This window comes from Bubalus bubalis, chromosome 4 (assembly GCF_019923935.1).
Source record: "Bubalus bubalis isolate 160015118507 breed Murrah chromosome 4, NDDB_SH_1, whole genome shotgun sequence".
Lineage (NCBI taxonomy): Eukaryota > Metazoa > Chordata > Mammalia > Artiodactyla > Bovidae > Bubalus > Bubalus bubalis.
The window spans coordinates 17,019,279-17,042,000 of NC_059160.1; the positions used below are offsets into that span (position 1 = coordinate 17,019,279).

General features: G+C 43.3%; 2 protein-coding genes across 4 annotated transcripts in view; both read left to right on the plus strand.

Moving 5' to 3' along the window:
• LOC102402808 (antigen WC1.1) overlaps positions 1-22,722 on the plus strand; it is a gene marked incomplete in the record, with an annotated part of 1,152,186 nt that overhangs the window by 174,494 nt on the left and 954,970 nt on the right.
• The window catches only part of LOC102400455 (antigen WC1.1-like), a 33,418-nt gene continuing 13,816 nt past the window's right edge, over positions 3,121-22,722 (plus strand). Inside the window, exons 1-3 of one of the 3 annotated variants that reach the window (XM_045165279.1) lie at positions 3,121-3,274; positions 9,359-9,679; positions 20,744-21,064. In XM_045165279.1, the coding sequence (XP_045021214.1) occupies positions 9,406-9,679; positions 20,744-21,064 (595 nt within the window). In that variant the 5' untranslated portion in view covers positions 3,121-3,274; positions 9,359-9,405. Of the gene's footprint in view, positions 3,275-3,317; positions 3,466-5,737; positions 5,876-9,358; positions 9,680-20,743; positions 21,065-22,722 lie in introns of those variants that run through there. The other 2 variants (XM_045165277.1, XM_045165278.1) reach the window with 2 other exon arrangements.

The window sequence follows — 22,722 nt, forward strand, 5'->3', positions numbered from 1 at the left end:
GTTGTCTTTTCTCCCTTTTTATTTACCTGAGGCTCAAGGATGAAGCACAGACAAGGTAGGACAGAGAAGCTGTGTCTGCTGACCGGGTTGAGGGGTCCTTCCAGTGGGGATGTGACAGGGCTGTGGACTGACCTGCAGCTTTCCTCTGTGTTCATCCCACTGAGACACTATGGTGTGGGAGGGGGAGGGTGTGAAACTGTCTTTGGGCTTTGCTGGGGACTCTGGGGTGTATGTGTGTGTCACAGATGGGTCCTTCCCACATCTGTGCTGAAATGACAAGAGTCAGGGTGAGTGGGCCTCAGGGTGGGCTTATGTGGGCTTCAGGAGTGCATCATTGGAATCTTGAGTCTCCGAGGGTGTGAGGAATTCAGGGTAGCATGTTAGTGACCTTGAATTTTGTCAGTGTCTTATATCCCTTTATGGCCTTTCTCAGTCTCTCTACTCATCCCAGCACTGCACTCTGGGGACCATCTGGGAGCTTCTCTGATTAGTGGAAACAGAACAAGGCAGCAATGGCCACATTGGACATCAGTCCCTTCTGCTTGTATCTGTCCCCACCACCCACCTGTGCTTCCATTCTTGTCACCACCATTCCTCTTAAATGCAGAACGGAGGAGGTGGGGTCACTGATGTCTGCAGACAGCATAAATCCCTTGTCTTCTCTGATTCACTAGCCTCCTCTTTGCCCTCTGCCTTCAGCCACCCTCCAGCAGAAGGCTTTCTACTTCCCCTTCTGTCAGGAGCTGCTCCCATAAGTTATATTGTGCATCTTCTTTAGTTATGGTTTATAATACAATTATGTTCAAAATCTTATCAAACAAAACTTTCAATATACAATGGGGAAAAAATGGGAAGTTCATCATTCTAAATTATATCTTTTCTTCTTGGGATTCTAAAATCCTATCTTGGAGGGCTAGAGTTAAACCATGACTCTTACCTTCTCCTTATTTCCTGTAGCAGCAATCTGTCTCTCTCCCTGAAACCTCATTTGGGGACTAGTTGAAATGCAATAAATGAAAAAGGTATTTAGCATGTCTAAAAAGCCCCTTATATATACCTATTGTTTCTCTACATCTATGTATTATCTATTAGTCCACCACTGCCATCATCATCATCAATCCATCATCCAATCTCCTTAATCTATTTCTTTGTTGTTCAGTCACTACGCCATGTCTAACTTTGTAACCCCATGAACTGCAGTATAGCAGGCTTCCCTGCCCTTCACTATCTCCTGGAGTTTGCTCAAGCTCATGTCCATTGAGTCAATGAGGTAATCTAATGATCTCACCTGCCAGCCCCTTCTCCTCTTGCCCTCAAGCTTTCTCAGCATCAGGGATTTTTCCAATAAGTCGGCTCTTCACATCAGGTGGCCAAAGTATTGGAGCCTCAACTTCTACATTGGTCCTTCCAATGTATATTCAGGGTTGATCTATTTCTTTAGCATCTATCTACATTTCTATTTTAGTTTCTTTATAGTCCAAACATTGACTGTTGTCTTCATCAATAGACTATTCTAAGATGTTTAAATATGAAAATAATATTATTGTGATCTTTAAAAAAATAAAAAGCACTTAAATCTTACTTGACTCTTTTCCTATTGTTGTTACTCAGTTGCTTAAGTCATGTCTGACTCTTTGTAACCCCATCAGTTCAGTTCAGTTCAGTCGCTCAGTAGTGTCTGATTCTTTGTAACCCCATGAATTGCAGCATCCCAGGCCTCCCTGTCCATCACCAACTCCCAGAGTTCACTCAGACTCACGTCCATCAAGTCGGTGATGCCATCCAGCCATCTCATCCTCTGTTGTCCCCTTATCCTCCTGCCCCCAATCCCTCCCAGCATCAGTCTTTTCCAATGAGTCAACTCTTCATGGACTGCAGCAACTAAGGCTTCTCTGCCCTTCACTATCTCCTGGAGTTTGCACAAACTTATGTGCATTGAGTTGGTGATGCTATCTAACCATCTCATCCTCTGTCACCTCTCTCTCCTCTGCCCTCAGTATTTCCCAACATCAGGGTCTTTTCCAATGAGCAGGTTCTTCACATCAAGTGGCCAAAGTATTGGAGTTTCAGTTTCAGCATTAGTCCTTCCAATGAATATTCAGGTTGATTTCCTTTAAGATTGACTGGTTTGTCCTCCTTGCAGTCTAAGAGACTCTCAAGAGTCTTCTCCAGCACCACAATTCAAAAGCATCAGTTTTTCAGCCCTCAGACTTCTTTATCCAACTCTCACATCCATACATGACTACAGGAAAAACCATAGCTTTGACTGTATGGACTGTTGTTGGCAAAGTGATGTCTCTACTCTAACATGCTGTCTAGGTTTGTCAAAGCTTTCTTTCCAAGGAGCAAGTATCCTTTAATTTCAAGGCCACAGTCACCATCTGCAGTGATTTTGGAGCTCAAGAAAATAAAACCTGTGAATCTAGTTTCCAGGAATTTGTCATTTCCAGCTCTATCACCTTGTTGCAATCCTATAAACTGCACACTTACAAAGTGGAATATGATGCTATTAGACAAGCAGCATCCATGTAGAAGCTGATACCTTCATGTGTTGGACAAGGACTGCTGCTTCTGGGTGGCTGCACAGAGGGGAAGGGTTGGGTCTGTAAATACAGAAGACCACATCCCCTCTCACTCCACAGAAGGCGAGTATAGCCCAGGTGAAATGTGCCTGCCAGACAGAGTGGTCTTAGAGGCTAAGAAAGATCCCTGATAGGAAATGTTAGGTTCTGTCAAAGTCCCGTGTTATTATGATCCCAATGTGCTTCAGGGTCCCGTCTCCAGATCATTCTGAGAAGGGAAGAAAGATCAACAATCTCATCCCTGCAACCTGATGGTTTCCACCTCACCCCTCCAAGCTCACCTGTGAATTCCTGTGCTCCTGTCCTCAGTTTCTGCTGGCCTGACAATTACTTTCATATTTCAAAAGCAACCTTCTTGTACTTCTGTGCTTTGGCCCTGAACTCAGTCCAGGGGAAGATGAATGCTTGATTCCACCAGAGATATTCTCCATGGGCCAACCAATCCCACACCCTGACCCTGTGAGATCTCACAGTCTGTAGTGATTGGCCAGTGTGATCGGGGAAGAAAAACCACTCATGCTTTGTGAGGCAACTTTTCTGTGCCAACCCCTGTCATGGGGCTCTCAGGGACCACAGAAGCAGAAGGTCAAAGGACCATGTTGCTCACTTAAGGAGATGTTGAAGATTCAGAAGCTCATTGGTGTCTGAGCTGCAGAAAGTGGCTGATGCAGCCTCCGATTGTGCCTGAAATGGTGAGAGGTGTTGCTATTGGCTCTCAGGAGGGAGTGTGTAAGGGGTGGTCTATATAGACTCCGGTCGGCACCCTGACGCTTCCTCACAGGACTGTGACCTTGAGGACGTGGGGTCAGGATGGCTCTGGGAAGACACCTCTCCCTACGGGGACTCTGTGTCCTCCTCCTCGGCACAGTGGTGGGTGGTCAAGGTAAGAGCTGGCCCTCTGTCCTGGGTCCACAGCAGGGAGTGGACGCCTTGATGAAGGGAAAGGTGTCTGGACTTGTGGAACCTGGCCTCTGTTTTTGACCAAAAAGGAACCACAGTGACTGTGAATACTGGTCCCTCTCCTGTGGGGGGTCCACTGGTTGTAGTAGCAGATTTTATAGAGCAGTGAGGTTTGGTCTGGACTGAGCTGGGTCAGCTTGAGTCCCTCCACTATCTCTGTTGTTCTCAAGGAGCTTCTAGAGTCCCAGTGGCTCCCAGTGTGTGGAAGATCCAGTGACTGACCTTAGCTGGGACCCTGGGCTGTTCCCACACACTCACGTGCCTGGTATGTGAGCACTACCCCAGGGTCCCCCCATTTCCTATGTCTGTGCTTCTGTAGGCTCTGTGCTTAGGTGTGTATATGTAGTGTGTCAGTGTGTGTATGTGTGTGAGGGTGAGTGAAGGTGTGTGTGAGGGTGAGTGAAGGTGTGTGTGAGGGTGTATGTGTGTGAGAGTGTGTTTGTGAGGGTGTGTTTGTGTGTGAGAATGCATGTGTGCATGTGAGAGAGACAGAGAGAGAGTGTGAGGGTGTGTGGAGCCTGTCTGTTTGAGAGGAACAGGGCTGCTGAGCAGGGACTGAGTCTGTTGGTCTGTGAAGCACACAGGGTCCCACAGGGCTGGGTGTCATGTCAGCTGCATGTAACCAAATCAGAGATAATTGTGCACCTGCCTGCCTCTCTCTGGCTCCGCTCCCCATCCCACAGCTCCCCTCTGCTTGCTACCGTGTCTGCCCAGCACTGGGCTCTGTGAGAGGCTCTGCCTGCTGGCTTCACCTCTTCCCACCAGGTGTCCATTGTGGAGCAGAGGAACCAGCAGCCAGGAGAGGGGACCTCTTGTCTGTAGAGATCAGGTGATGTGCAGCCCCAGGTATATAACTTCCCGAGTCCCTGCCCTGGTCCCTGTGACATTTCCTGATATGCTGGGGGCCTGGGATGGTCTTTTCCCCTTCCAGGATCTGCTGTAACTCTGTAGGGAGCACTCTCTCTCCATGGAGAGTTAAAGTTAATTATTATTATTAGCCATTGAGTCATATGTGTTCCTTATATATTTTGGATATTAACCCCTCATGAGATACATGATCTGCAAGTTCTTTTTCTCCATTCTGTGCATTGTCTTTTCATTTTGTGTACTGTTTCTTCTGTTCTACAGGAGCTTTTTAGGTTGATGTTAATGTGGTCCCATTGTTTATTTCGATTTTGTTGCTTGTGCTTTAGCTGTCATACCCAAGAATTCATTGCCAATATCCACATCCAGGAGCTTTCCCCTATGTTTTCTTCTAGGAGTTTGTGTTTTCAGGTCTTAAATAGATTTATGTCTTTGATCTATTTTGAGTCTATTTTCTGTGGTACTAAGATAGGGATCTAGTTTCATTCTTTTGCATGTAAATATCCAGTTTTCCTAACAGCATTTACTGAAAAGACCATCCTCACCTCACTGAGTATTCTTGCCTCCCTTGTCAAACATTCATTGACTGTCCATGCATGGGTTTATTTTTGGGCTCTCAGTTCTGTTAATTGCTTGGTGTGTCTATTTTCACACCATTGCCATAATGTTTGTTTTTATGTATTTGGCTGCAGCAGGTCTTGCCTGCAGTACATGTGATATTTGATCTTTATGCAGCATGCAGTTCTTCAGTTGCAGCATGCCATGCTACTTATGCCATGTGAACTCCTAGCTGTAACATGTGGCATCTGTTGCAGCATGGGCTTCTCCACCTGCAGCAATGGGCTTCTCTCTAGTTGTGGTACATAGGCTCGAGTGCACAGAGGGCTCAGGAGTTGTAGTGCATGGCCTTAGTTGCCCCATGACATGTGAGGTCTTAGTTCCCCAACTAGGGATTGAACTCGAGACCCCTGCATTGGAAGGCAGATTCATTTTTTTTTTCCTGAACAAAAAATAATATCTTTATATAAGCCACTAATAGATATCTAAATATAGTAAGGTTTTTGAAATGAAACCATATGCATATAATTGTATTCGTAAAGTACACTTATCAAAATCTGTACAACATTAACAGCAAATCCAAATCCATATAAGATATTCCTCTGAACTTCATGTTTCACCAAGCATCTAAAACCACCAGTCTTTTGGTTATTCTCTTGTACATTATTCTGTATCTCTACATTGGATTGGATCCCTTGATTTTATTTCATTTTCTGTGTGACATTCTCCACAGATACATATCATTGGCTGCTGCTTAGGGGGCTGAACATTCTGGGTGTCCGTTGTTGTCTGTAACACAGAGAAACTTCTCAGCCTTTCCAGACAGATTCCAACTTGCCTCTGTGCCATGGCCAAGTTCCCCGGAAGGTGGATTCTTAACCACTGGACCACCAGAGAAGTCCCCTGATGATGTGAGCATTTTAAAGTCTTTATTGGATTTGCTACAATAATGCTTCTGTTTTCTTTTTACTTTTTATTTTTTTGGCCACAAAGCATTTGGGATCTTAGCTCTCTGACCAGGGATTCAACCTGCACCCCCTGCATTAGAAGGCAAAGTCTTAACCCCTGGACCCCCAGGGAAGTCTCTCCAGATTTATTTTGTTTGTTTTATATTTGGTTTTGTTTTATTTTTATTTTTGCTTCACTGGGTCTTTGTTTCTTCCCACTGGCTTTCTCTAGCTGCAGAAGTCGGGACTGCCCTTCCCTGTGGTGCTCAGTCTTCTCACTGCAGTGCCTTCTCTTGTTGCGGAGCACAGACTCTAGGTACACGGGCTTTGTTACTCTGTGGAATGTGGGATCTTCTTGGGCCTAAGATAGAAACTGTGTCCCCTGTATTGGTAGGCAGATTCTTAATCACTGGACCACCAGGCAGGTCACCTCCAGTTTTGCTATTATTTTCTCTTTTTCACTTTAAAATTGCTTTGGCTATTTGAGGTTTTGTGGTTTGACACAAATTTTAAGATTTTTTCTATTTCTATGAAAAATACTATTGGAATTGCTTTGAATCTATAGATGGCTTTGGGTAGTATAGACATTTTAACAATATTAATTCTTCCAATCTATGAACATGGGCTCTTTTTCCATTTTATTAGTGTCTTCTTCAATGTCTCTCATTAGTCTTATTGATTTTTGAGTATAGCTCTTTCATCTTTTTGGTTAAATTTATTTTTAACATTTTATGGCTTCTTATACCATTTTAACGAGATTGTTTCTTTGTTTTTCAGATGTTTCCTTGTTAGTGTGTAGAAACGCAACCAATTTCTGTAGTTTGATTTTGTCTTCTGTGACTTTATTGAATTTATTAGTTCTAACAGTTGTTTTATTGGTATACTATTAGAATTTTCTATATATAATATCATGTCTTCTGCACATGGAAAAAATTTTCTTTTTCTATTTGGATAATTTTATTTCTTTTTGCTTACTTGCTCTGGCTGGGCCTTCCAGTACTATGTGGATTAAGATTGGTAACAGAGGACATGCTTATGTTATTCCTGATCTTAGAGGAACATTGAATTTGATATTAACTATGGGCTTCTCATATATGATTTATATTATATTGAGAAATGTTCCTTCTATATGCAGTTTTTGAGAGTTAAAAAATTTAAGAGTGTTGAATTTTGTCAAACATCTTTTCTGCATCTATTGAGATGGTCTTATGATTTTTATTTTTCATTGTATTAATGTGGTGTATGACATTTATTGATTTACACATGTTGAACTATCTTTGCATCCTAGAGATTAATTCCACTTGCTCACAGTATATAATCTTTTTAATATGTTGTTGAATTCACTTGGCTAAATTTGTTATGAATTTTGGCATTTGTATTAATGGGACACTGGCTTGTAATTTTCCTTTCTTGTAGTGTTTTTACATAGCTTTGGTATCAGGCTAATGCAGGCCATGTAAAATGATTTGCAGAGTGCTCATTCCTCAATTTTTAGAAGAGTGTAAAAAGAACAGATGTTTTTCTTGTATAAATATTTGATAGAATTCACCAGTGAGCATTTCTGAATCATTTTTTCTAGATTATTCTAATTGTGGGCCTATAATTTTCCATAGGAGCCTCTTATGATTTGTATTCTGTTGTATAAGTTTTAATGTCCCCTGTTTCCTATCTGATTTTATTTATTTGAATCTTCTCATTTATTTTCTTGATTAGTATAGCTTAAAGTTTGTCATTTTTGTTTATTTTTTTTCAAGAATGACCTCTGTTAATCTTTTCTATCACTTTCTTATATTCTATTTCATTTATGCTCTAATTTTTGTTTTTTCCTTCCTTTGCTAGATTTTGGTTTACTTCATTCTTCTCTCTTAGTTTTTTGATTTGCAATATTAGGTTGTCTATTTGAGATCTTTCTTTTTTAAGTATACATTTATCACTATAAATTTCCCTCTTATAACTGCTTTGGATGCAGTATATAGTGTTTGAATGTGTGTTTCTACTTTTGTTTATCTCAGAATATTTTTAATATGCCTTTGGATTTCTTTTTTATCATTGGCTGTTCAGGAGCTTGTTGTTGAATTTCCACATATTTGTGATTTTGCCAGTTTCCTCCTATTGTTGAATTTTTAATTTCAAATAGCTGTACTCAGAAAATATATTTGATAATATTTCTATATTTTTGAATTTGTTAAGACTTGTTTTGTTGCTTAACATGATCTATCCTGGAAAATATTCTGTGTGTATTTGAGAAGAATATGTATTCTACTGCTGTTGGATAAAATGTTCTGTATATGTCTGTTAAGTCCATTTGTTTATTAGGTTCTTCAAATCTGCTGTTTCTAATTGATTATTTGTCTGAATGATGTATAATAAATTCAGGTATTCTGACAACTCTGAGGACTTTAGCAAGCATTGCAGGAGATGTGAAGTGGCTGTAAGGATTGTTAGTATACTCAGTATACTAACAATAGTACCCCCAGGTCCAGTAGCTAGGGACCATGGCAGGCAGTGGCAGTGGCTAGAGTCAGCGCCAGAAGTGTGCACCCAGTTGGCATTGAGGGGCCAGGCACAGGTGCCCATATATGCCAGGGATGAGCTATAGACACACATATGGTATGTATCACAGGCCTGCATTTATTAAAAGGTTCATCTAGGACTGGATATCACCCAAATATACTCACCTGGATGTTGGCAGCATTCAGACCTTGGTGGACCGTTTAACTGAGAGCACCAGTCCCTTTCTGCCATGAGCTGGAGGTCTCCCTCAATTCCTTATCATGTGGGTCTCTCCATACATAGCTCACAATGTGGCAACTGGCTTCATCAAGACAGAGAGAGCAGGATAGGTCACCAGGAGAAACCAGAATTGTCTTAAAAATTAATCTCTTAAGTGACATCTCATCACTTTCACCAAATTCCGTTTGTTAGACTCATGTTACTAGTTACACTCAAGTGTGGGGATTACACAAGGACATGAACACCAGATGACAGGAACAACTGGTATGCTTTAGAGCTTGTTACCACAGTCCTTTGTTCCTAAGCTGGATGAGATGCTCCCTATGGACAGGGAAGGAGAGGGAGGATTCCTCCCTGGATCCCGGGCCATGAGCTGCAACTGAGATGATGGGGGAGCTGGGCCCAGTAGCCTTGGGCATATCTACGAGGGAGGGCAGCATCCAGAGTCTCTGGAGGCCTGTCCTCGGTGGTGTCCCTGGAGCTGGTTCTACAGACTCGTGAGAAATTCCTGGTGCCTCCCTTCCTGCTCCAGGTTCAATGATGGCACACTGGGAGCTTTGAGTTGGCCATGGTGGGAATGTTTATACCACAGAAGTCAACACTTTCTATTCACAGATTTTTCCAGAGAATAGAGTATTCATCTTTTAATACTTACCAGCACACCACTGGTGCAAGTCTCCAAAATCTCTCCTATGTCCTGTGTCTCTCTTGCAGCTCTGGAGGTGAGGCTGAAGGATGGAGCCCACCGCTGTGAGGGGAGAATGGAAGTGAAGCACCAAGGAGAATGGGGCACAGTGGATGATCTGAACTGGAGCATGGAGGAGGCAGCTGTGGTGTGCAGACAGCTGGGATGTGGAGGTGCCACTGATGCTCCAAAGAGGGCTCATTTTGGACCAGGGATTGGCCCCATTTGGTTTCCTTATATTTATTGCAAAGGTCCAGAGTCAGCTATCACGGAGTGTAGTTATCCTCCTGTTAAAGATCATCGCCCTGAGGGCAATTCCCGTGACAAGGATGCGGGAGCAGTCTGCTCAGGTAAGTCCTGTCTGGTCTCTGAGGGTATTCCTAGCAGGAAAACTTTCAGTTTATTCCCAGAGAAACTATAAGCATATGGATCACAGCCTTTAAAGCATACTTAGCTGAGCATTCAACTCACACAGTGAGTTCTTGAGTGTTCAGTTCAGTTCAGTCATTCAGTCATTTCTGACTCTGTGACCCCATGGACTGCAGCATGTCAGGCTTCCCTGTCCATCACCAACTCCTGGAGTTTGATCAAACTCATTTCCATCATGTCAGTGATGTCATCTAATCATCTCATCCTCTGTTGTCCCCTTCTCCTGCATTCAATCATTCCCAGCATCAGGGTCTTTTCAAATAAGTCAGTTCTTCACATCAGGTAGCCGAAGTATTGGAGCTTCAGCTTCAGCGTCAGTCCTTCCAGTGAATATTCAGGACTGATTTCCTTTAGGATCGATTGCAACTTTTTGCAGTCCCAGGGACTCTTAAGAATCTTTTACAACATCACAGTTCAAAAGCATCAATTCTTCGGCACTCAGCTTTCTTTACAGTTCAGCTCACATTCATACGTAACTACTAGATGGATCTTTGTCAGCAAGTAATGTCTCTGCTTTTTAATATGCTGTCTAGGTTGGTCATAGCTTATCTTCCAAGGAGTAAGCATCTTTTAATTTCGTGGCTACAGTCACCATCTGCAGTGATTTTGGAATCCAAGAAGATGAAGCCTGTCACTGTTTACATTGTTTCCTCATTTATTTGCCATGAAGTTATGGGACCAGAGGTCATGATCTTCATTTTTAGAATGTTGAGTTTTAAGCCAGCTTTTTCACTCATCTTTCACCTTCATCAAGAGACTCTTTTTCCTCCTTGCTTCCTGCCTTTATGGTGGTGTCATCTGCATGTCTGAGGTTATTGATGTTTCTCCCAGCAGTCTTGATTCCATCTTGTGAAATCTTGGATCCAGCCTGGCATTTCACATGATGTGCTCTCCATATAAGTTAAATAAACAGGGTGACAATACACAGCCTTTATGCACTCTTTTCCCAATTTTAAACCAGTCTGTTATTCCAAGTCTGGTTCTAACTGTTGCTTCTTGACCTGCAAACAGGTTTCTCAGGAGGCAGGTAAGGTGGTCTCTTATTCCCATGTCTTTAAGAATTCCACAGTTTGTTGTAATACACACAGTCAAAAGCTTTAGCATAGTCAATGAAGCAGAAGTAGATGTTTTTCTGGAACTCTCTTGCTTTTCCTATGATTGAACCAATGTTGGCCATTTGATCTCTGGTTCTTCTACCATGTCTTTTATATCTTCTTCATTGGCAGGCAGATTCTTCACCACTAGCCCAACCTGCAAAGCTCTAAATATAGTACATGTGAAAGTTGTATAGCCTAGTGTCTGATTTAACTAATATGAGAAGTCTCTGTGTCTGCTTCAGTAGTTTCTATTGGTTTGTGTTAATGGACCTTGATTTCTTTGTGTATTTTTTTTTTAGCACAATATGCTGATTCCTTTATTTATGAATATTTTTATAGGGATAACTGAGACCTAGGAAGAAGGTAATTTACTTCAGAAAGGGATTCACATGTTTTTTCTCATGATTTTGTGGTGTTATCATTAGTGGACCACATTCATACACGTGCAAAAATGGATATTACCAGGACAGTCCAGAGATTCAAACTCTGAATCATATTCTATGCAAAACCTGCCTGTTTCAATTGGTGTCTGGCTTATTGCAGAGAATGCCTTCTGCTGGATTCTCATCTGGGTGTGGGTGTGGGATTTGATTTTACCTCCTCACCATCATGAGTGATAGAAAAGCCAAACATTTTCCTGAATGGCCTAGTGTCCTCAGGGCAAAACCACATTCCATGCTCCTGGATCTCAGTGGCTTTCCATTTTATCTTCAGATTTGGCCAGACATTTTGTTCCTATCTTTGATATGTTTAATGCTTTTCAGATAATTCTTAGTGAATTTATTCCACTTTATTTTCAACAGACAAGATACCCTCAATGAGCACACCTACATTTACTGACAGGATTTCCTGGAACTTATCACAGTAATGACTCAATCTGTTTGTTTGTTTGTGTCATTGACTTGATAAAAGGTACATGAAGGCAGGAACATGGTCTTACTGTTTTCTGCATTTATAGCACAGGATGTGCCTTCCAAGAGATAATTTTAGTATTAATAAAAGTAGTTTCTTGTGTACATTTAGGATCCTATTTAAATTCTTTACTATCACCTTAATGTCAGATTTCTTAAAAAAATCTCTGAGTAAACATCTCAGGATGACTCCTTGTGTCTACCGTCTCCTTTTCATCTTCCCCATGTATCTGTATTTCCTTCCTAGAATGAGCTTCCCCAGGCCTATGGACAGAACTGTGCCTCTCCAAAATGTGTATCTTAAAGCTCTAGCCCCAGTATGACAGCGTTGGAGACAGGGCCTTCAGAAGGTCAGTTCAGTTCAGTTCAGTTGCTCAGTCATGTCTGACTCTTTGCGACCCCATGAATCGCAGCACACCAGGCCTCCCTGTCCATCACCAACTCCCAGAGTTCACTCAGACTCATGTCCATCGAGTCAGTGATGCTATCCAGCCATCTCATCCTCTGTCATCCCCTTCTCCTCCTGCTCCCAATCCCTCCCAGCATCAGAGTCTTTTCCAATGAGTCAACTCTTCGCATGAGGTGGCCAAAGTACTGGAGTTTCAGCTTTAGCATCATTCCTTCCAAAGAAATCCCAGGGCTGATCTCCTTCAGAATGGACCAGTTGGATCTCCTTGCAGTCCAAGGGACTCTCAAGAGTCTTCTCCAACACCACAGTTCAAAAGCGTCAATTCTTCAGTGTTCAGCTGCTGAAGAGTGTGGAGCTACCATTGATGCTCCCGGAGGGGCTCATTTTGGACCAGGGATTGGCCCCATTTGGTTTCATTATACTTACTGCCATGGGCTACAGTCAGTGCTCAAGGCCTGTACTTATCCTGTTCCTAAAGAGTATCACCCTGAGGGCCTTTCTTATGACCAGGATGCAGGAGCAGTCTGCTCAAGTAAGTCCTGTCTGGTCTGGGAGGGGATCCCCATCAGAAAAAGCCCTAGTCTCATTCCCAGAGTAACTATGAGACTATGGATCACAGAGTTTATAACGTACTAAAATTGCACTCACACACTGATTCATTGAACATTAGGTGCTGAAAGGAACATAAGGACTTGCTTGTCTCTGGAGAGAAAGGCTCCACACCCATAATCACTAGTCCCTCCAGTCTCTGTGATATGTCACAGGAGGCAGGAAGTTGAGCTCAATGTTTTGTGCATGTACAGCTGCCTGGTGGTACATTTATGAATTTGGTTTATCATAGTAGCTTTTTGTATTCTTTAAAGACATGGTCAGACAAGTGCACATGTAAGAAGGGATATAGGAGAGGTGCAGGCAACATAGTTAATTATACTGACAGATCCTGGAGAGACAGATATCTTCAGTTGGAAAATAGGGGTGGTACCTATAGATCCAGATCAACCTAGAAGTGAGGACTATATGGAGGGAATGAATATGTGACAATACTGAGGAATACAATACAAGGAAAAGGCACAAGAGACTTTCACTGGTGCATTTGAAGGTCACTAGGTCACAGTCCTACCGCACAATTGCACTCATCTCACACACTAGTAAAGTAATGCTCAAAATTCTCCAAACCAGGTTTCAGCAATACGTGAACCGTGAACTTCCTGATGTTCAAGCTGGTTTTAGAAAAGGCAGAGGAAGCAGAGACCAAATTGCCAACATCTGCTGGATCATCGAAAAAGCAAGAGAGTTCCAGAAAAGCATCTATTTCTGCTTTATTGACTATGCCAAAGCCTTTGACTGTGTGGATCACAATGAACTGTGGAAAATTCTGAAAGAGATGGGAATACCAGACCACCTGACCTGCCTCTTGAGAAATTTGTATGCAGGTCAGGAAGCAACAGTTAGAGCTGGACATGGAACAACAGACTGGTTCCAAATAGGAAAAGGAGTGCATCAAGTCTGTATATTGTCACCCTGTTTATTTAACTTATATGCAGAGTACATCATGAGAAACGCTGGACTGGAAGAAGCACAAGCTGGAATCAAGATTGCCGGGAGAAATATCAATCACCTCAGATATGCAGATGACACCACCCTTATGGCAGAAAGTGAAGAGGAACTAAAAAGCCTCTTGATGAAGGTGAAAGAGGAGAGTGAAAAAATTGGATTAAAACTCAACATTCAGAAAACGAAGATCATGGGAACTGGTCCTATTACTTCATGGCAAATAGATGGGGAAACAGTGGAAACAGTGTCAGACTTTATTTTTGGGGGCTCCAAAATCACTGCAGGTGGTGACTGCAGCCATGAAATTAAAAGAGGCTTACTCCTTGGAAGGAAAGTTATGACCAACCTAGATACCATATTGAAAAGCAGAGATATTACTTTGCCAACAAAGGTCCATCTAGTCAAGGCTATGGTTTATCCTGTGGTCATGTATAGATGTGAGAGTTGGACTGTGAAGAAGGCTGGGCACCGAAGAATTGATGCTTTTGAACTGTGGTGTTGGAGAAGACTCTTGAGAGTCCCTTGGACTGCAAGGAGATCCAACTGGTCCATTCTGAAGGAGATCAGCCCTGGGATTTCTTTGGAAGGAATGATGCTAAAGCTGAAACTCCAGTACTTTGGCCACCTCATGCGAAGAGGAGAGAAGACTCCTCTTTGGAAAAGACTCTGATGCTGGGAGGGATTGGGAGCAGGAGGAGAAGGGGATGACAGAGGATGAGATGGCTGGATGGCATCACTCTGGTGAAATCTCCAGGAGGTCTGCAGCATTAGTTTCTTCAGGGGTGTGATCTGCTGAATTTGTCTACAGAGCAGGACACTGTGAACTGCAGTTGTTCCTGTTGTGTGATGGTTACTGTAGCCCCTTTTCTTCCTTATTCCAGGTCTTTATATGTATCTCAGCTTTGCAGATCTGGGTGAGGTGAAATGAAAGGACTGCCTCTACATGTTGCCCCACAAGACCAGGACCCTCTTTACTCAGCCTCCTCTGACATTCCTGGCAAGGGGAACTCTCTTGCCATTGAATAATTCTGGCTTGGAGGATGAATGCTTGAAAATGATGATATCTTTGTGTTGCTAAAATTTCTGAGGAGGACTACTGTTCACTCTAGAACTGTATTTGTTGGTGGATAACTGTCTAATTGTTGAGGTTTCTATGAGGATAAAGTCTGTTGTCTACTACATCATCATTTTCATGATGTCACTTTCCAGGGTTTTATTCTTTAAAAGAGAGGTTTTGAGTATAGAGTTTTAAATTTGCATTTTTATAACACATCTAAGTCTTCAGTCTATTCAATATTGGCTTCTCATATTCTGAGCAACTTAGTGTAGATGTTTTTCAATTTTAGGTAATGCACAGTAAGTCTCTATGTTAACATTTTTCTCTTTGTCAATTTCCTGATATTTCTTATCATTTTAGAAAGAATAAGCTAAGTTATAAAGTATTAGCAAATAACCCTAATATATCTGCACAGGGCCTGTTTGGCAGGCCCTCTGCTTATGATAATTTTTTAAGCACCCAAGTTGATGAATTCTCCATTATTATTGTACCACTTCAACACAACCCTGCAAGAAGAATACATAGGCTTGTAAATGTTTCTCTGTGGAAATGGCATCATTTGTTATCATAATTCATTGCATAAGTCAGATCTTGTGGTTATGCTTCCTTTCAAATAGACAAGAAAGCATTAGTTATTCCCTGTGCTCAGGAGAAGAGAATTTTATTTATTACTAAACAGGAGTGGTGTTTACATAGTGATGTGCCTACAAATTAATAGCTTTTCATATGTGTTCCCTTAGTTTTATTGTGCTTATTCACTCTAAGGCTTGGTATCTGTCATCAATTCTGCAAAATTCTCAGCCAATATTTTTCAAATATGGTATTTGGATTACACAAGGACATGAACACCAGGTGGCATGAATAACTGGGACACTTTAGAGCCTGTTATCCCAGCCCTCTGTTCCTAAGCTGGATGAGATGCTACCTATGGACAAGGAAGGAGAGAGGATTTCTCCTTGGATCCTGTGCCATGAGCTGCACCTGAGATGGGAAAGCTGGGCCCTAGTAGCCTTGGGCAGCATCCAGAGTCTCTGAAGGCCTGTCCTTGGTGGTGTCCCTCGAGCTAGTTCTACAGGCTCATGAGGACCTGGTGCCTCCCTTCCTGCTCCAGGTTCAGTGATGGCACATTGGGAGCTTCAAGTTGGCCAAGGTGGGAACATTTATATCACAGTGGTCAACAAATGCCATTCACCAGGATGTTTTTTTCCCTCAGAGAGAAGATTTTTAAAATATTTAATTTCATACCACTGCACTGTCTCCTAAAATCTCTCCTGTGTCCTGTGTCTGTGTCTCTCTTGCAGCTCTGGAGTTGAGGTTGAGGGATGGAGCCACAGCTGTGAGGGGATAGTGGAAGTGAAGCACCAAGGAGAATGGGGCACAGTGAATGATTACAATTGGAACATAGAGGAGGCACGTATAGTGTGAAGACAGTTGAGGTGTGGAACTGCAGTTGATGCTCCCAAAGGGTCTAAATTTGAACCAGGAATTGGACCCATTTGGTTTCACTATATTTACTGCAAAGGGCAGGAGTCATCTATCACTGAGTGTAGTTATACTGTTGTTATAGACCATCATCCTGAGGGCCATTCCCATAACAAGGATGCTGGAGTAGTCTGCTCAGGTAAGTCCTGTCTGATCTGGGAGGGGCTTCCCTGCAGCAAACCTTTCAGTTTTGTTCCCCGATTAACTACGAGCATATGGATTACAGCCTTTAGAACATACTTGGGTGAAGATTTCACTCACACCGTGATTTCATGAGTGTTAGATGCCGAAAAAAACAAAAGGACTTGCTTGGCCTTGGAGAGAAAAGCTCCAGACCCATAGTCACTGGTCTCTCCAGTCTCTGTGATATGTCATAGAAGTCAGGAGGAAGAAAGTGAAAGTTTTACTTGCTCTGCTAAGTTGCTAAGTTGCTTCAGTCGTGTCCGACTCTGTGTGACCCCATAGACGGCAGCCCAGCAGGCTCCCTCCTCCCTGGGATTCTCCAGGCAAGAACACTGGAGTGGGTTGCCATTTCCTTCTCCAATGCATGAAAGTGAAAAGTGAAAGTGAAGTCGCTCAGTCGTGTCCGACTATTAGCGACCCCAGGGACTGCAGCCTACCAGGCTCCTCTGTCCATGGGATTTTCCAGGCAAGAGTACTGGAGTGGGGTGCCATTGCCTTCTCCCTTTACTTGCTCAGTTGTGTCCAAGTCTTTGCCACCCCCTGGACTGGAGCCCACCAAGCTCCTCTATCCATGGGATTTTCCAGACAAAAATACTGAAGTGGGTTGCCATTCCCTTCTAGAGGGGACTTTTGGGACCCAGGGTTTGAACCCAGGTCTGCGGGAGGGTGAGCTCAAATGTTTCATAAGAGTACAACTGTTGGGCTGGACCTGTATCCATTAGGTTCATCATGGTAGCTTGTTTTGTTCTTTCATGAGATGGCCAGACAAGTGTGACTAAAAGAAAGGATACAGAAGAGGTGCAGGCAGACATAGTTTATTATACTCACAGATCCTAGAGAGAGTATCATCAGCTTGGTATATGGGGGAGGTACCAATAGAACTAGCTCAGCCCAGAAGCAGTTTCCCAAAATGGGTGTGAAGACCCATGAACTAGTGACAATGCTGAGAGTCAGGGCGAAGTTACAGAAAGAAAGCGGTAAGGGCTTTCACTGGCACATTTGAAGGTCACTAAGTCAATGAGGAGGACAAGATGTGGATTTGTGGCAGGAGCTAGGCTCATCACACTGGTACACCTGCTCACCTCGGTGGGGAGCTCTCATCCTATCTGTGGGGATGCTGAGGGCAAAGGAAAACCTGAGGTTTGACAATTACAACACAAAAACTCAAGCAAAGCTAATGTCAGTTAAGGTTAGGTAAACTTGAAATGATACAGAAGGTCCCAATGCTGTCTGCATGTAATTGACCTGAGTCAAGGTGGCAACTAGAATGTGAATGGTCACGGTGTTTGCCAGAGATGTTTGCCAGGTGTTATCAGAAGGTTTGATGAATTTTCCAGGGCATAAATCCCACCACAATAGCTGGAATAAGGAAGATAATATCAGATATCATGGCAAAATCCTTATAGAGGTGGTTGGATCTCAGGAAAGGATCCTCCCAGCAGCTGAAGTGGTAGGACAGGGGAGCTCTGAGGACATCTGCAGTAGGTTCTTAGCAGGCACAGCCAATCAGTTCTCTGTGTTTTGTTGGGGAAGATCATTGGAAAAGTGATCTTTTCCAACCTCACCTTCAGCAGATCTTTGATGATACTCTTGAGGCTCCTGGCTTCCCTAGTGGCTCAGGTGGTAAAGAAACTGCCTGCAAGGCAGGATACCCCAGTTCAATCTCTGGGTTGGGAAGATCCCCTGCAGAAGAAAATGGTTACCCACTCCCACTCAGGTATTCTTGCCTGAGAATCCCACGGACAGAGGAGCCTGGTGGGTTACAGTCCATGGTGTCACAAAGAGTTTAGACACAGCAACTAACACTTTCACCTGAGGCTGCTAAGAAAGCAATTCTTTTCCTTCGTTAAAAACTCCTTTATTGAGATATGACTAACATACAAAAAGCTGTACCTAGTTACTATTTGGAGAAGGCAATGGCAACCCACTCCAGTACTCTTGCCTGGAGAATCCCAGGGATGGGGGAGCCTGGTGGGCTGCCGTCTATGGGGTCACACAGGGTCGGACACGACTGAAGCAACTGAGCAGCAACAGTTACTATTTACAACTTGATGAGTTTGGTGATCTGTATACATCTGTGAAACAATTATCACAACATACGCCATAAACCTGTTAATCTACTCATAAATTTTCTTCATCCTCTTTTATTACAGTGTTACCACTAAAAACAAATTTTGAAAGGGCATTTGAGTTTCAGTAGGAATTTTTGTTTTCATAAAACCGGTTTTCTAGCAGTTCAAGTATGGTGAAACCATTTCTAGCAAAATGGTGAAGGGGTGAGGATGTAAGGACTGCAAGAGGGAAGACTGGGATCATGATCCAGGTCAGCTCCTGCGTTCACCACAGCCTCTGTGTTACACTTCCTTCCTGTCTTCATTCTTTCCTGCCCTCTCTTCCTTTATCTCAATGTGGAGTTGTTCCAGAGCTCTGTGGAAGTGCTGACCCTTGAAAGTTGCAGTTTTTTTGTGGGAAATTGTTATATGAAATCTATTTCTTTCACAAGTACTTCTACTCAGATTTGTCTTCTGTTTTGGTTTTTTGGGGTACCAGATTTAGCCTGTGTGGAGGAGGTGCTAGTTATAGACACACATGTAGTGGGGACCCAAGAAGGCAGTAAGTGCCTGGGCCATTGAAGGGCTCCCTGGCAGCCTGGGGGACTCTAGCCCTCTGTGTGCCCTCCTATAGCTGCACTCTCTTCCTTGGGCATGCGCACTGCAGTGGAGCCTGCTGACAGGTGCCAGGCTGGTGGGATTCAAGTGCACAGTTGGAGGGTCTAGCCATGGACACATACATGGTGTTGGGGTCAGCACCTTGGGTTTAAACTAGTGTCTTGTAGACGATGCAAGGGCCATGAACTTGGGCAAACTTTGGGAGATGGTGAGGAACAGGGAGGCCTGGCTTGCTGCAGCCCATGGGGTCGCAAAGAGGCAATGTGACTGGGCGACTGAACAACTTGCAGTTGTTCATCCAGAAAACTGAACTTGTTGCCAGTGCTGTTGCTGGGCTCTGGAGGAAGTGAAGCTGGAGATACTATGGATCTGCTGTCAGTGAATGTGTTACCGGGGAGGATGATCTGGTGAAATCTGCGGGAGGTCTGTGGCATTGGTTTCTTCAGGCGCAGAATCTGCTGAATTTGTTTACAGAGCAGGGCACTGTGGACTGCAGTTGTTCCTGTTGTGTGGCAGCTGCTGTAGCCCCTTCTTTTCTTCCTTATTCCAGGCCTTTATATGTGTCTCAGCTCTGTGGATCTGGGTGAGGTAAAACTCAAACACAACCTTCACGTGTTGCCCCGCAAGGCTAGGACCCTGGTTTCTCAGCCTGCTCTGATGTTCCTGGCAAGGGGAACTCTCTTGGAATCGAATGATGCTGGCTTGCGGGATGGAATGATGCTGGTGAAATGATGATATCTTTGTGTTGCTAAAATTTATTAAGAGGATTCCAGATCTGTCCAGAGTTGTTTCTGTCTGTAGATAGCTGCTTAATTGTTGATCTTTTTTTGTGGGGGAATGGAAGCTCCTGTCTCCTACATCATCAATTTGGTGAAGTCACTTTCCAGGGCTTTATTCCTTAAAAGAGTGTTTTTGATTGTAGAGTTTGAGATTGCCAATTTTTCTTAGTACATTTGAGGCTTCAGTTTACTTGTTATTTGTTTCTCATGTTCTTAGGGACTTAGGTTTTAGTGTAACTGCTTTGCAATTTGAAGTAATATATGCTAAGTCTCTATCTTAATGTTTTCTCTTTCTTAATTTTCTTCTATTTCTTATAACTATAGATAAAGTAAGTCAGGTTATAATGTACTAACTAATAGCTATTTTTTCTCATATGATGTATTGTATTCAGTTTTCCAGGGTCTCTGTTTATCATAATTTATCAAGCACCAGGTTGTTGAATGCCCCACCATATTGTTATGCTACCATCTTACCAAAAGGCTGCAAGATTTTCCTTAGTAGAAAATATATTGACTCTTAAATGTTTCTTTGTAAAAGTGACATTATTTGTTCTCACACTTCATAGGACAAGTCAGATTACATGGTTATGCTTCATTTCAAATAAGCAAGAAACTATTAGTATTTCCATGCACCTAGTTAATGTTGTTCAGTCTGTAAGTAATTTCCAACTCTCTGTGACCCCATGGACTACAGAAGGCCAGGCTTCCCTCTTTTTCACTATCTCATGGAGTTTGCTCAAACTCATGTTCATTTTCAGAAATCAGATACTCCATTTTTTAATACTTACCAGTATACCACTTCATGGCCTCCTAAAATGTCTCCTGTGTCCTTGTACCTCTGCAGTTCTGGAGGTGAGGTTGAAGGATGGAGCCCACAACTGTGAGGGGAAAGTGGAAGTGAAGCGCCAAGGAGAATGGGGCACAGTGAATGATGACAACTGGAGCATGGAGGAGGCACAGGTGGTGTGCAGAGAGCCGAAGTGTGGAGCTGCCACTGATGCCCCCAGAGGGGCTTATTTTGGATCAGGGATTGGCCCCATTTGGTTTCAGTATATTTACTGCAATGGGACAGAGTCAATGCTCACTCAGTGTAGTTATCCTCCTCTTAAAGACCATCATCCTGAGGGCCTTTCCCATGACGGGGATGCTGGAGCAGTGTGCTCAGGTAAGTCCTGTATGATCTGGGAGGGAATTTCCAACAGGAAAAGCCTCAGTCTGTTTCTGGGAATAACATGAGACTACAAGTCACACCCATTAGTACATTCTTGGCTGAGGATTCCAGTAAGTTCTCGAACATTAGGTCCTCAAAGAAACATCAGGAGTTACTTGGCCATGGAGAAAAAGTCTCCAGACCTATAGTCACTGGTCCCTCCAGTCTCTGTGACATGTCATAGGAGGCATGAAAGTGAGCTCAAATGTTTCATACATGTGCTGCTCCTGGGTTGGACTTCTGTGATTTAGGTTCACCAAGGTAGCCTGTTGTATTCTTCCATGAGATGGTCAGAAAAGTATGGTTATAACAAGGGATAGAAGAGAGGTGCAGGAAAACAAAGTTTATGATATTCACAGATCCTAGAGAGATATCCTTGGAGAAGGCAATGGCAACCCACTCCAGTACTCTTGCATGGCAAATCCCATGGACGGAAGAGCCTGGTGGCCTGCAGTCCATGGGGTCACTAGGAGTCGGACACCACTGAGCGACTTCACTTTCACTTTCATGCATTGGAGAAGGAAATGGCAACCCACTCCTGTGTTCTTGCCTGGAGAATCCCAGGGACGGGGGAGCCTGGTGGGCTGCCGTCTATGGGGTCGCACCGAGTCGGACACGACTGAAGCGACTTAGCAGCAGAAAGACATCCTAGAGAGGTGGGTACATGGGGGAGGTGCCAAGAGAGCAGGCTTAATGAAGCAGCGGTGAAACAAAAGAGAGTGAAGACCCGTGGAGAAGTGACAATACTTGGGGTCCAGGTGTAGCTATGCTATGAAATGGTGTGAGAGGATTTCATGGGTGCATTTGAAGGCCACTGGGTCACAGGGGAGGACAAGATGGGGGATTTGTGTCAGGGGCTAGTCTCATCACACTCATCTCTCTCCCCACCTGCTCACATCCTGTTTATGGGGATGTTGAGGCTGCAAGAAAACCTGAAGTTTGACAATTACAACACAGTAGCTGCAGCAAAACTAAGTGAGGTTAAAAGAACCTGACATGATACATAACAAGGGCTCAATCCAGTCTAAATGTATTTGAACTGCGCCAAGGTAGAAATTAGAATGTGATTGGGTGGTCACAGTGTTTGCCAGAGGTATTCACAGTTGTTATTAAAATGTTTGATGAATTGTCCAGGACATTAATTCCATCAGAATAGCTGGAACTGAGGAAGAAATGATCAGACATCACAAGTTCCCTAATAGAGCTGATTGGTCTTAAAAAAGGGCCATGCCAGATGTTGGCATGTGGGGCAGGGGAGGACATTAGGACACGTGCATTAGGTCTTAGCAGCCATGGACAAATAGCTCCTGGATGCTAAACTGGGGAAGATTATTGGAAAAGTGATCTTCCCAATCTTCAGAAATCTGATAAAATAAATGTATTTCCATTATTTAGCCAGCCAGTCTGTGGTATCCTGTGGTAGGCACCAGCTGGAGACTTCTAACGCATGAGGATCTTTTCCAGTTCAGTATTTCTCCACATGTTCCTCTCTTTGACTCACTACTGCTGGTTTCAGAGTGAAGCATATGGGGCCGAGCGAGACCTGAGCAGTGTGAATGGTGTCCCAGGGACCACATCTCATTAGGTTATAAGAAAAATTCTCATTTTCTTAC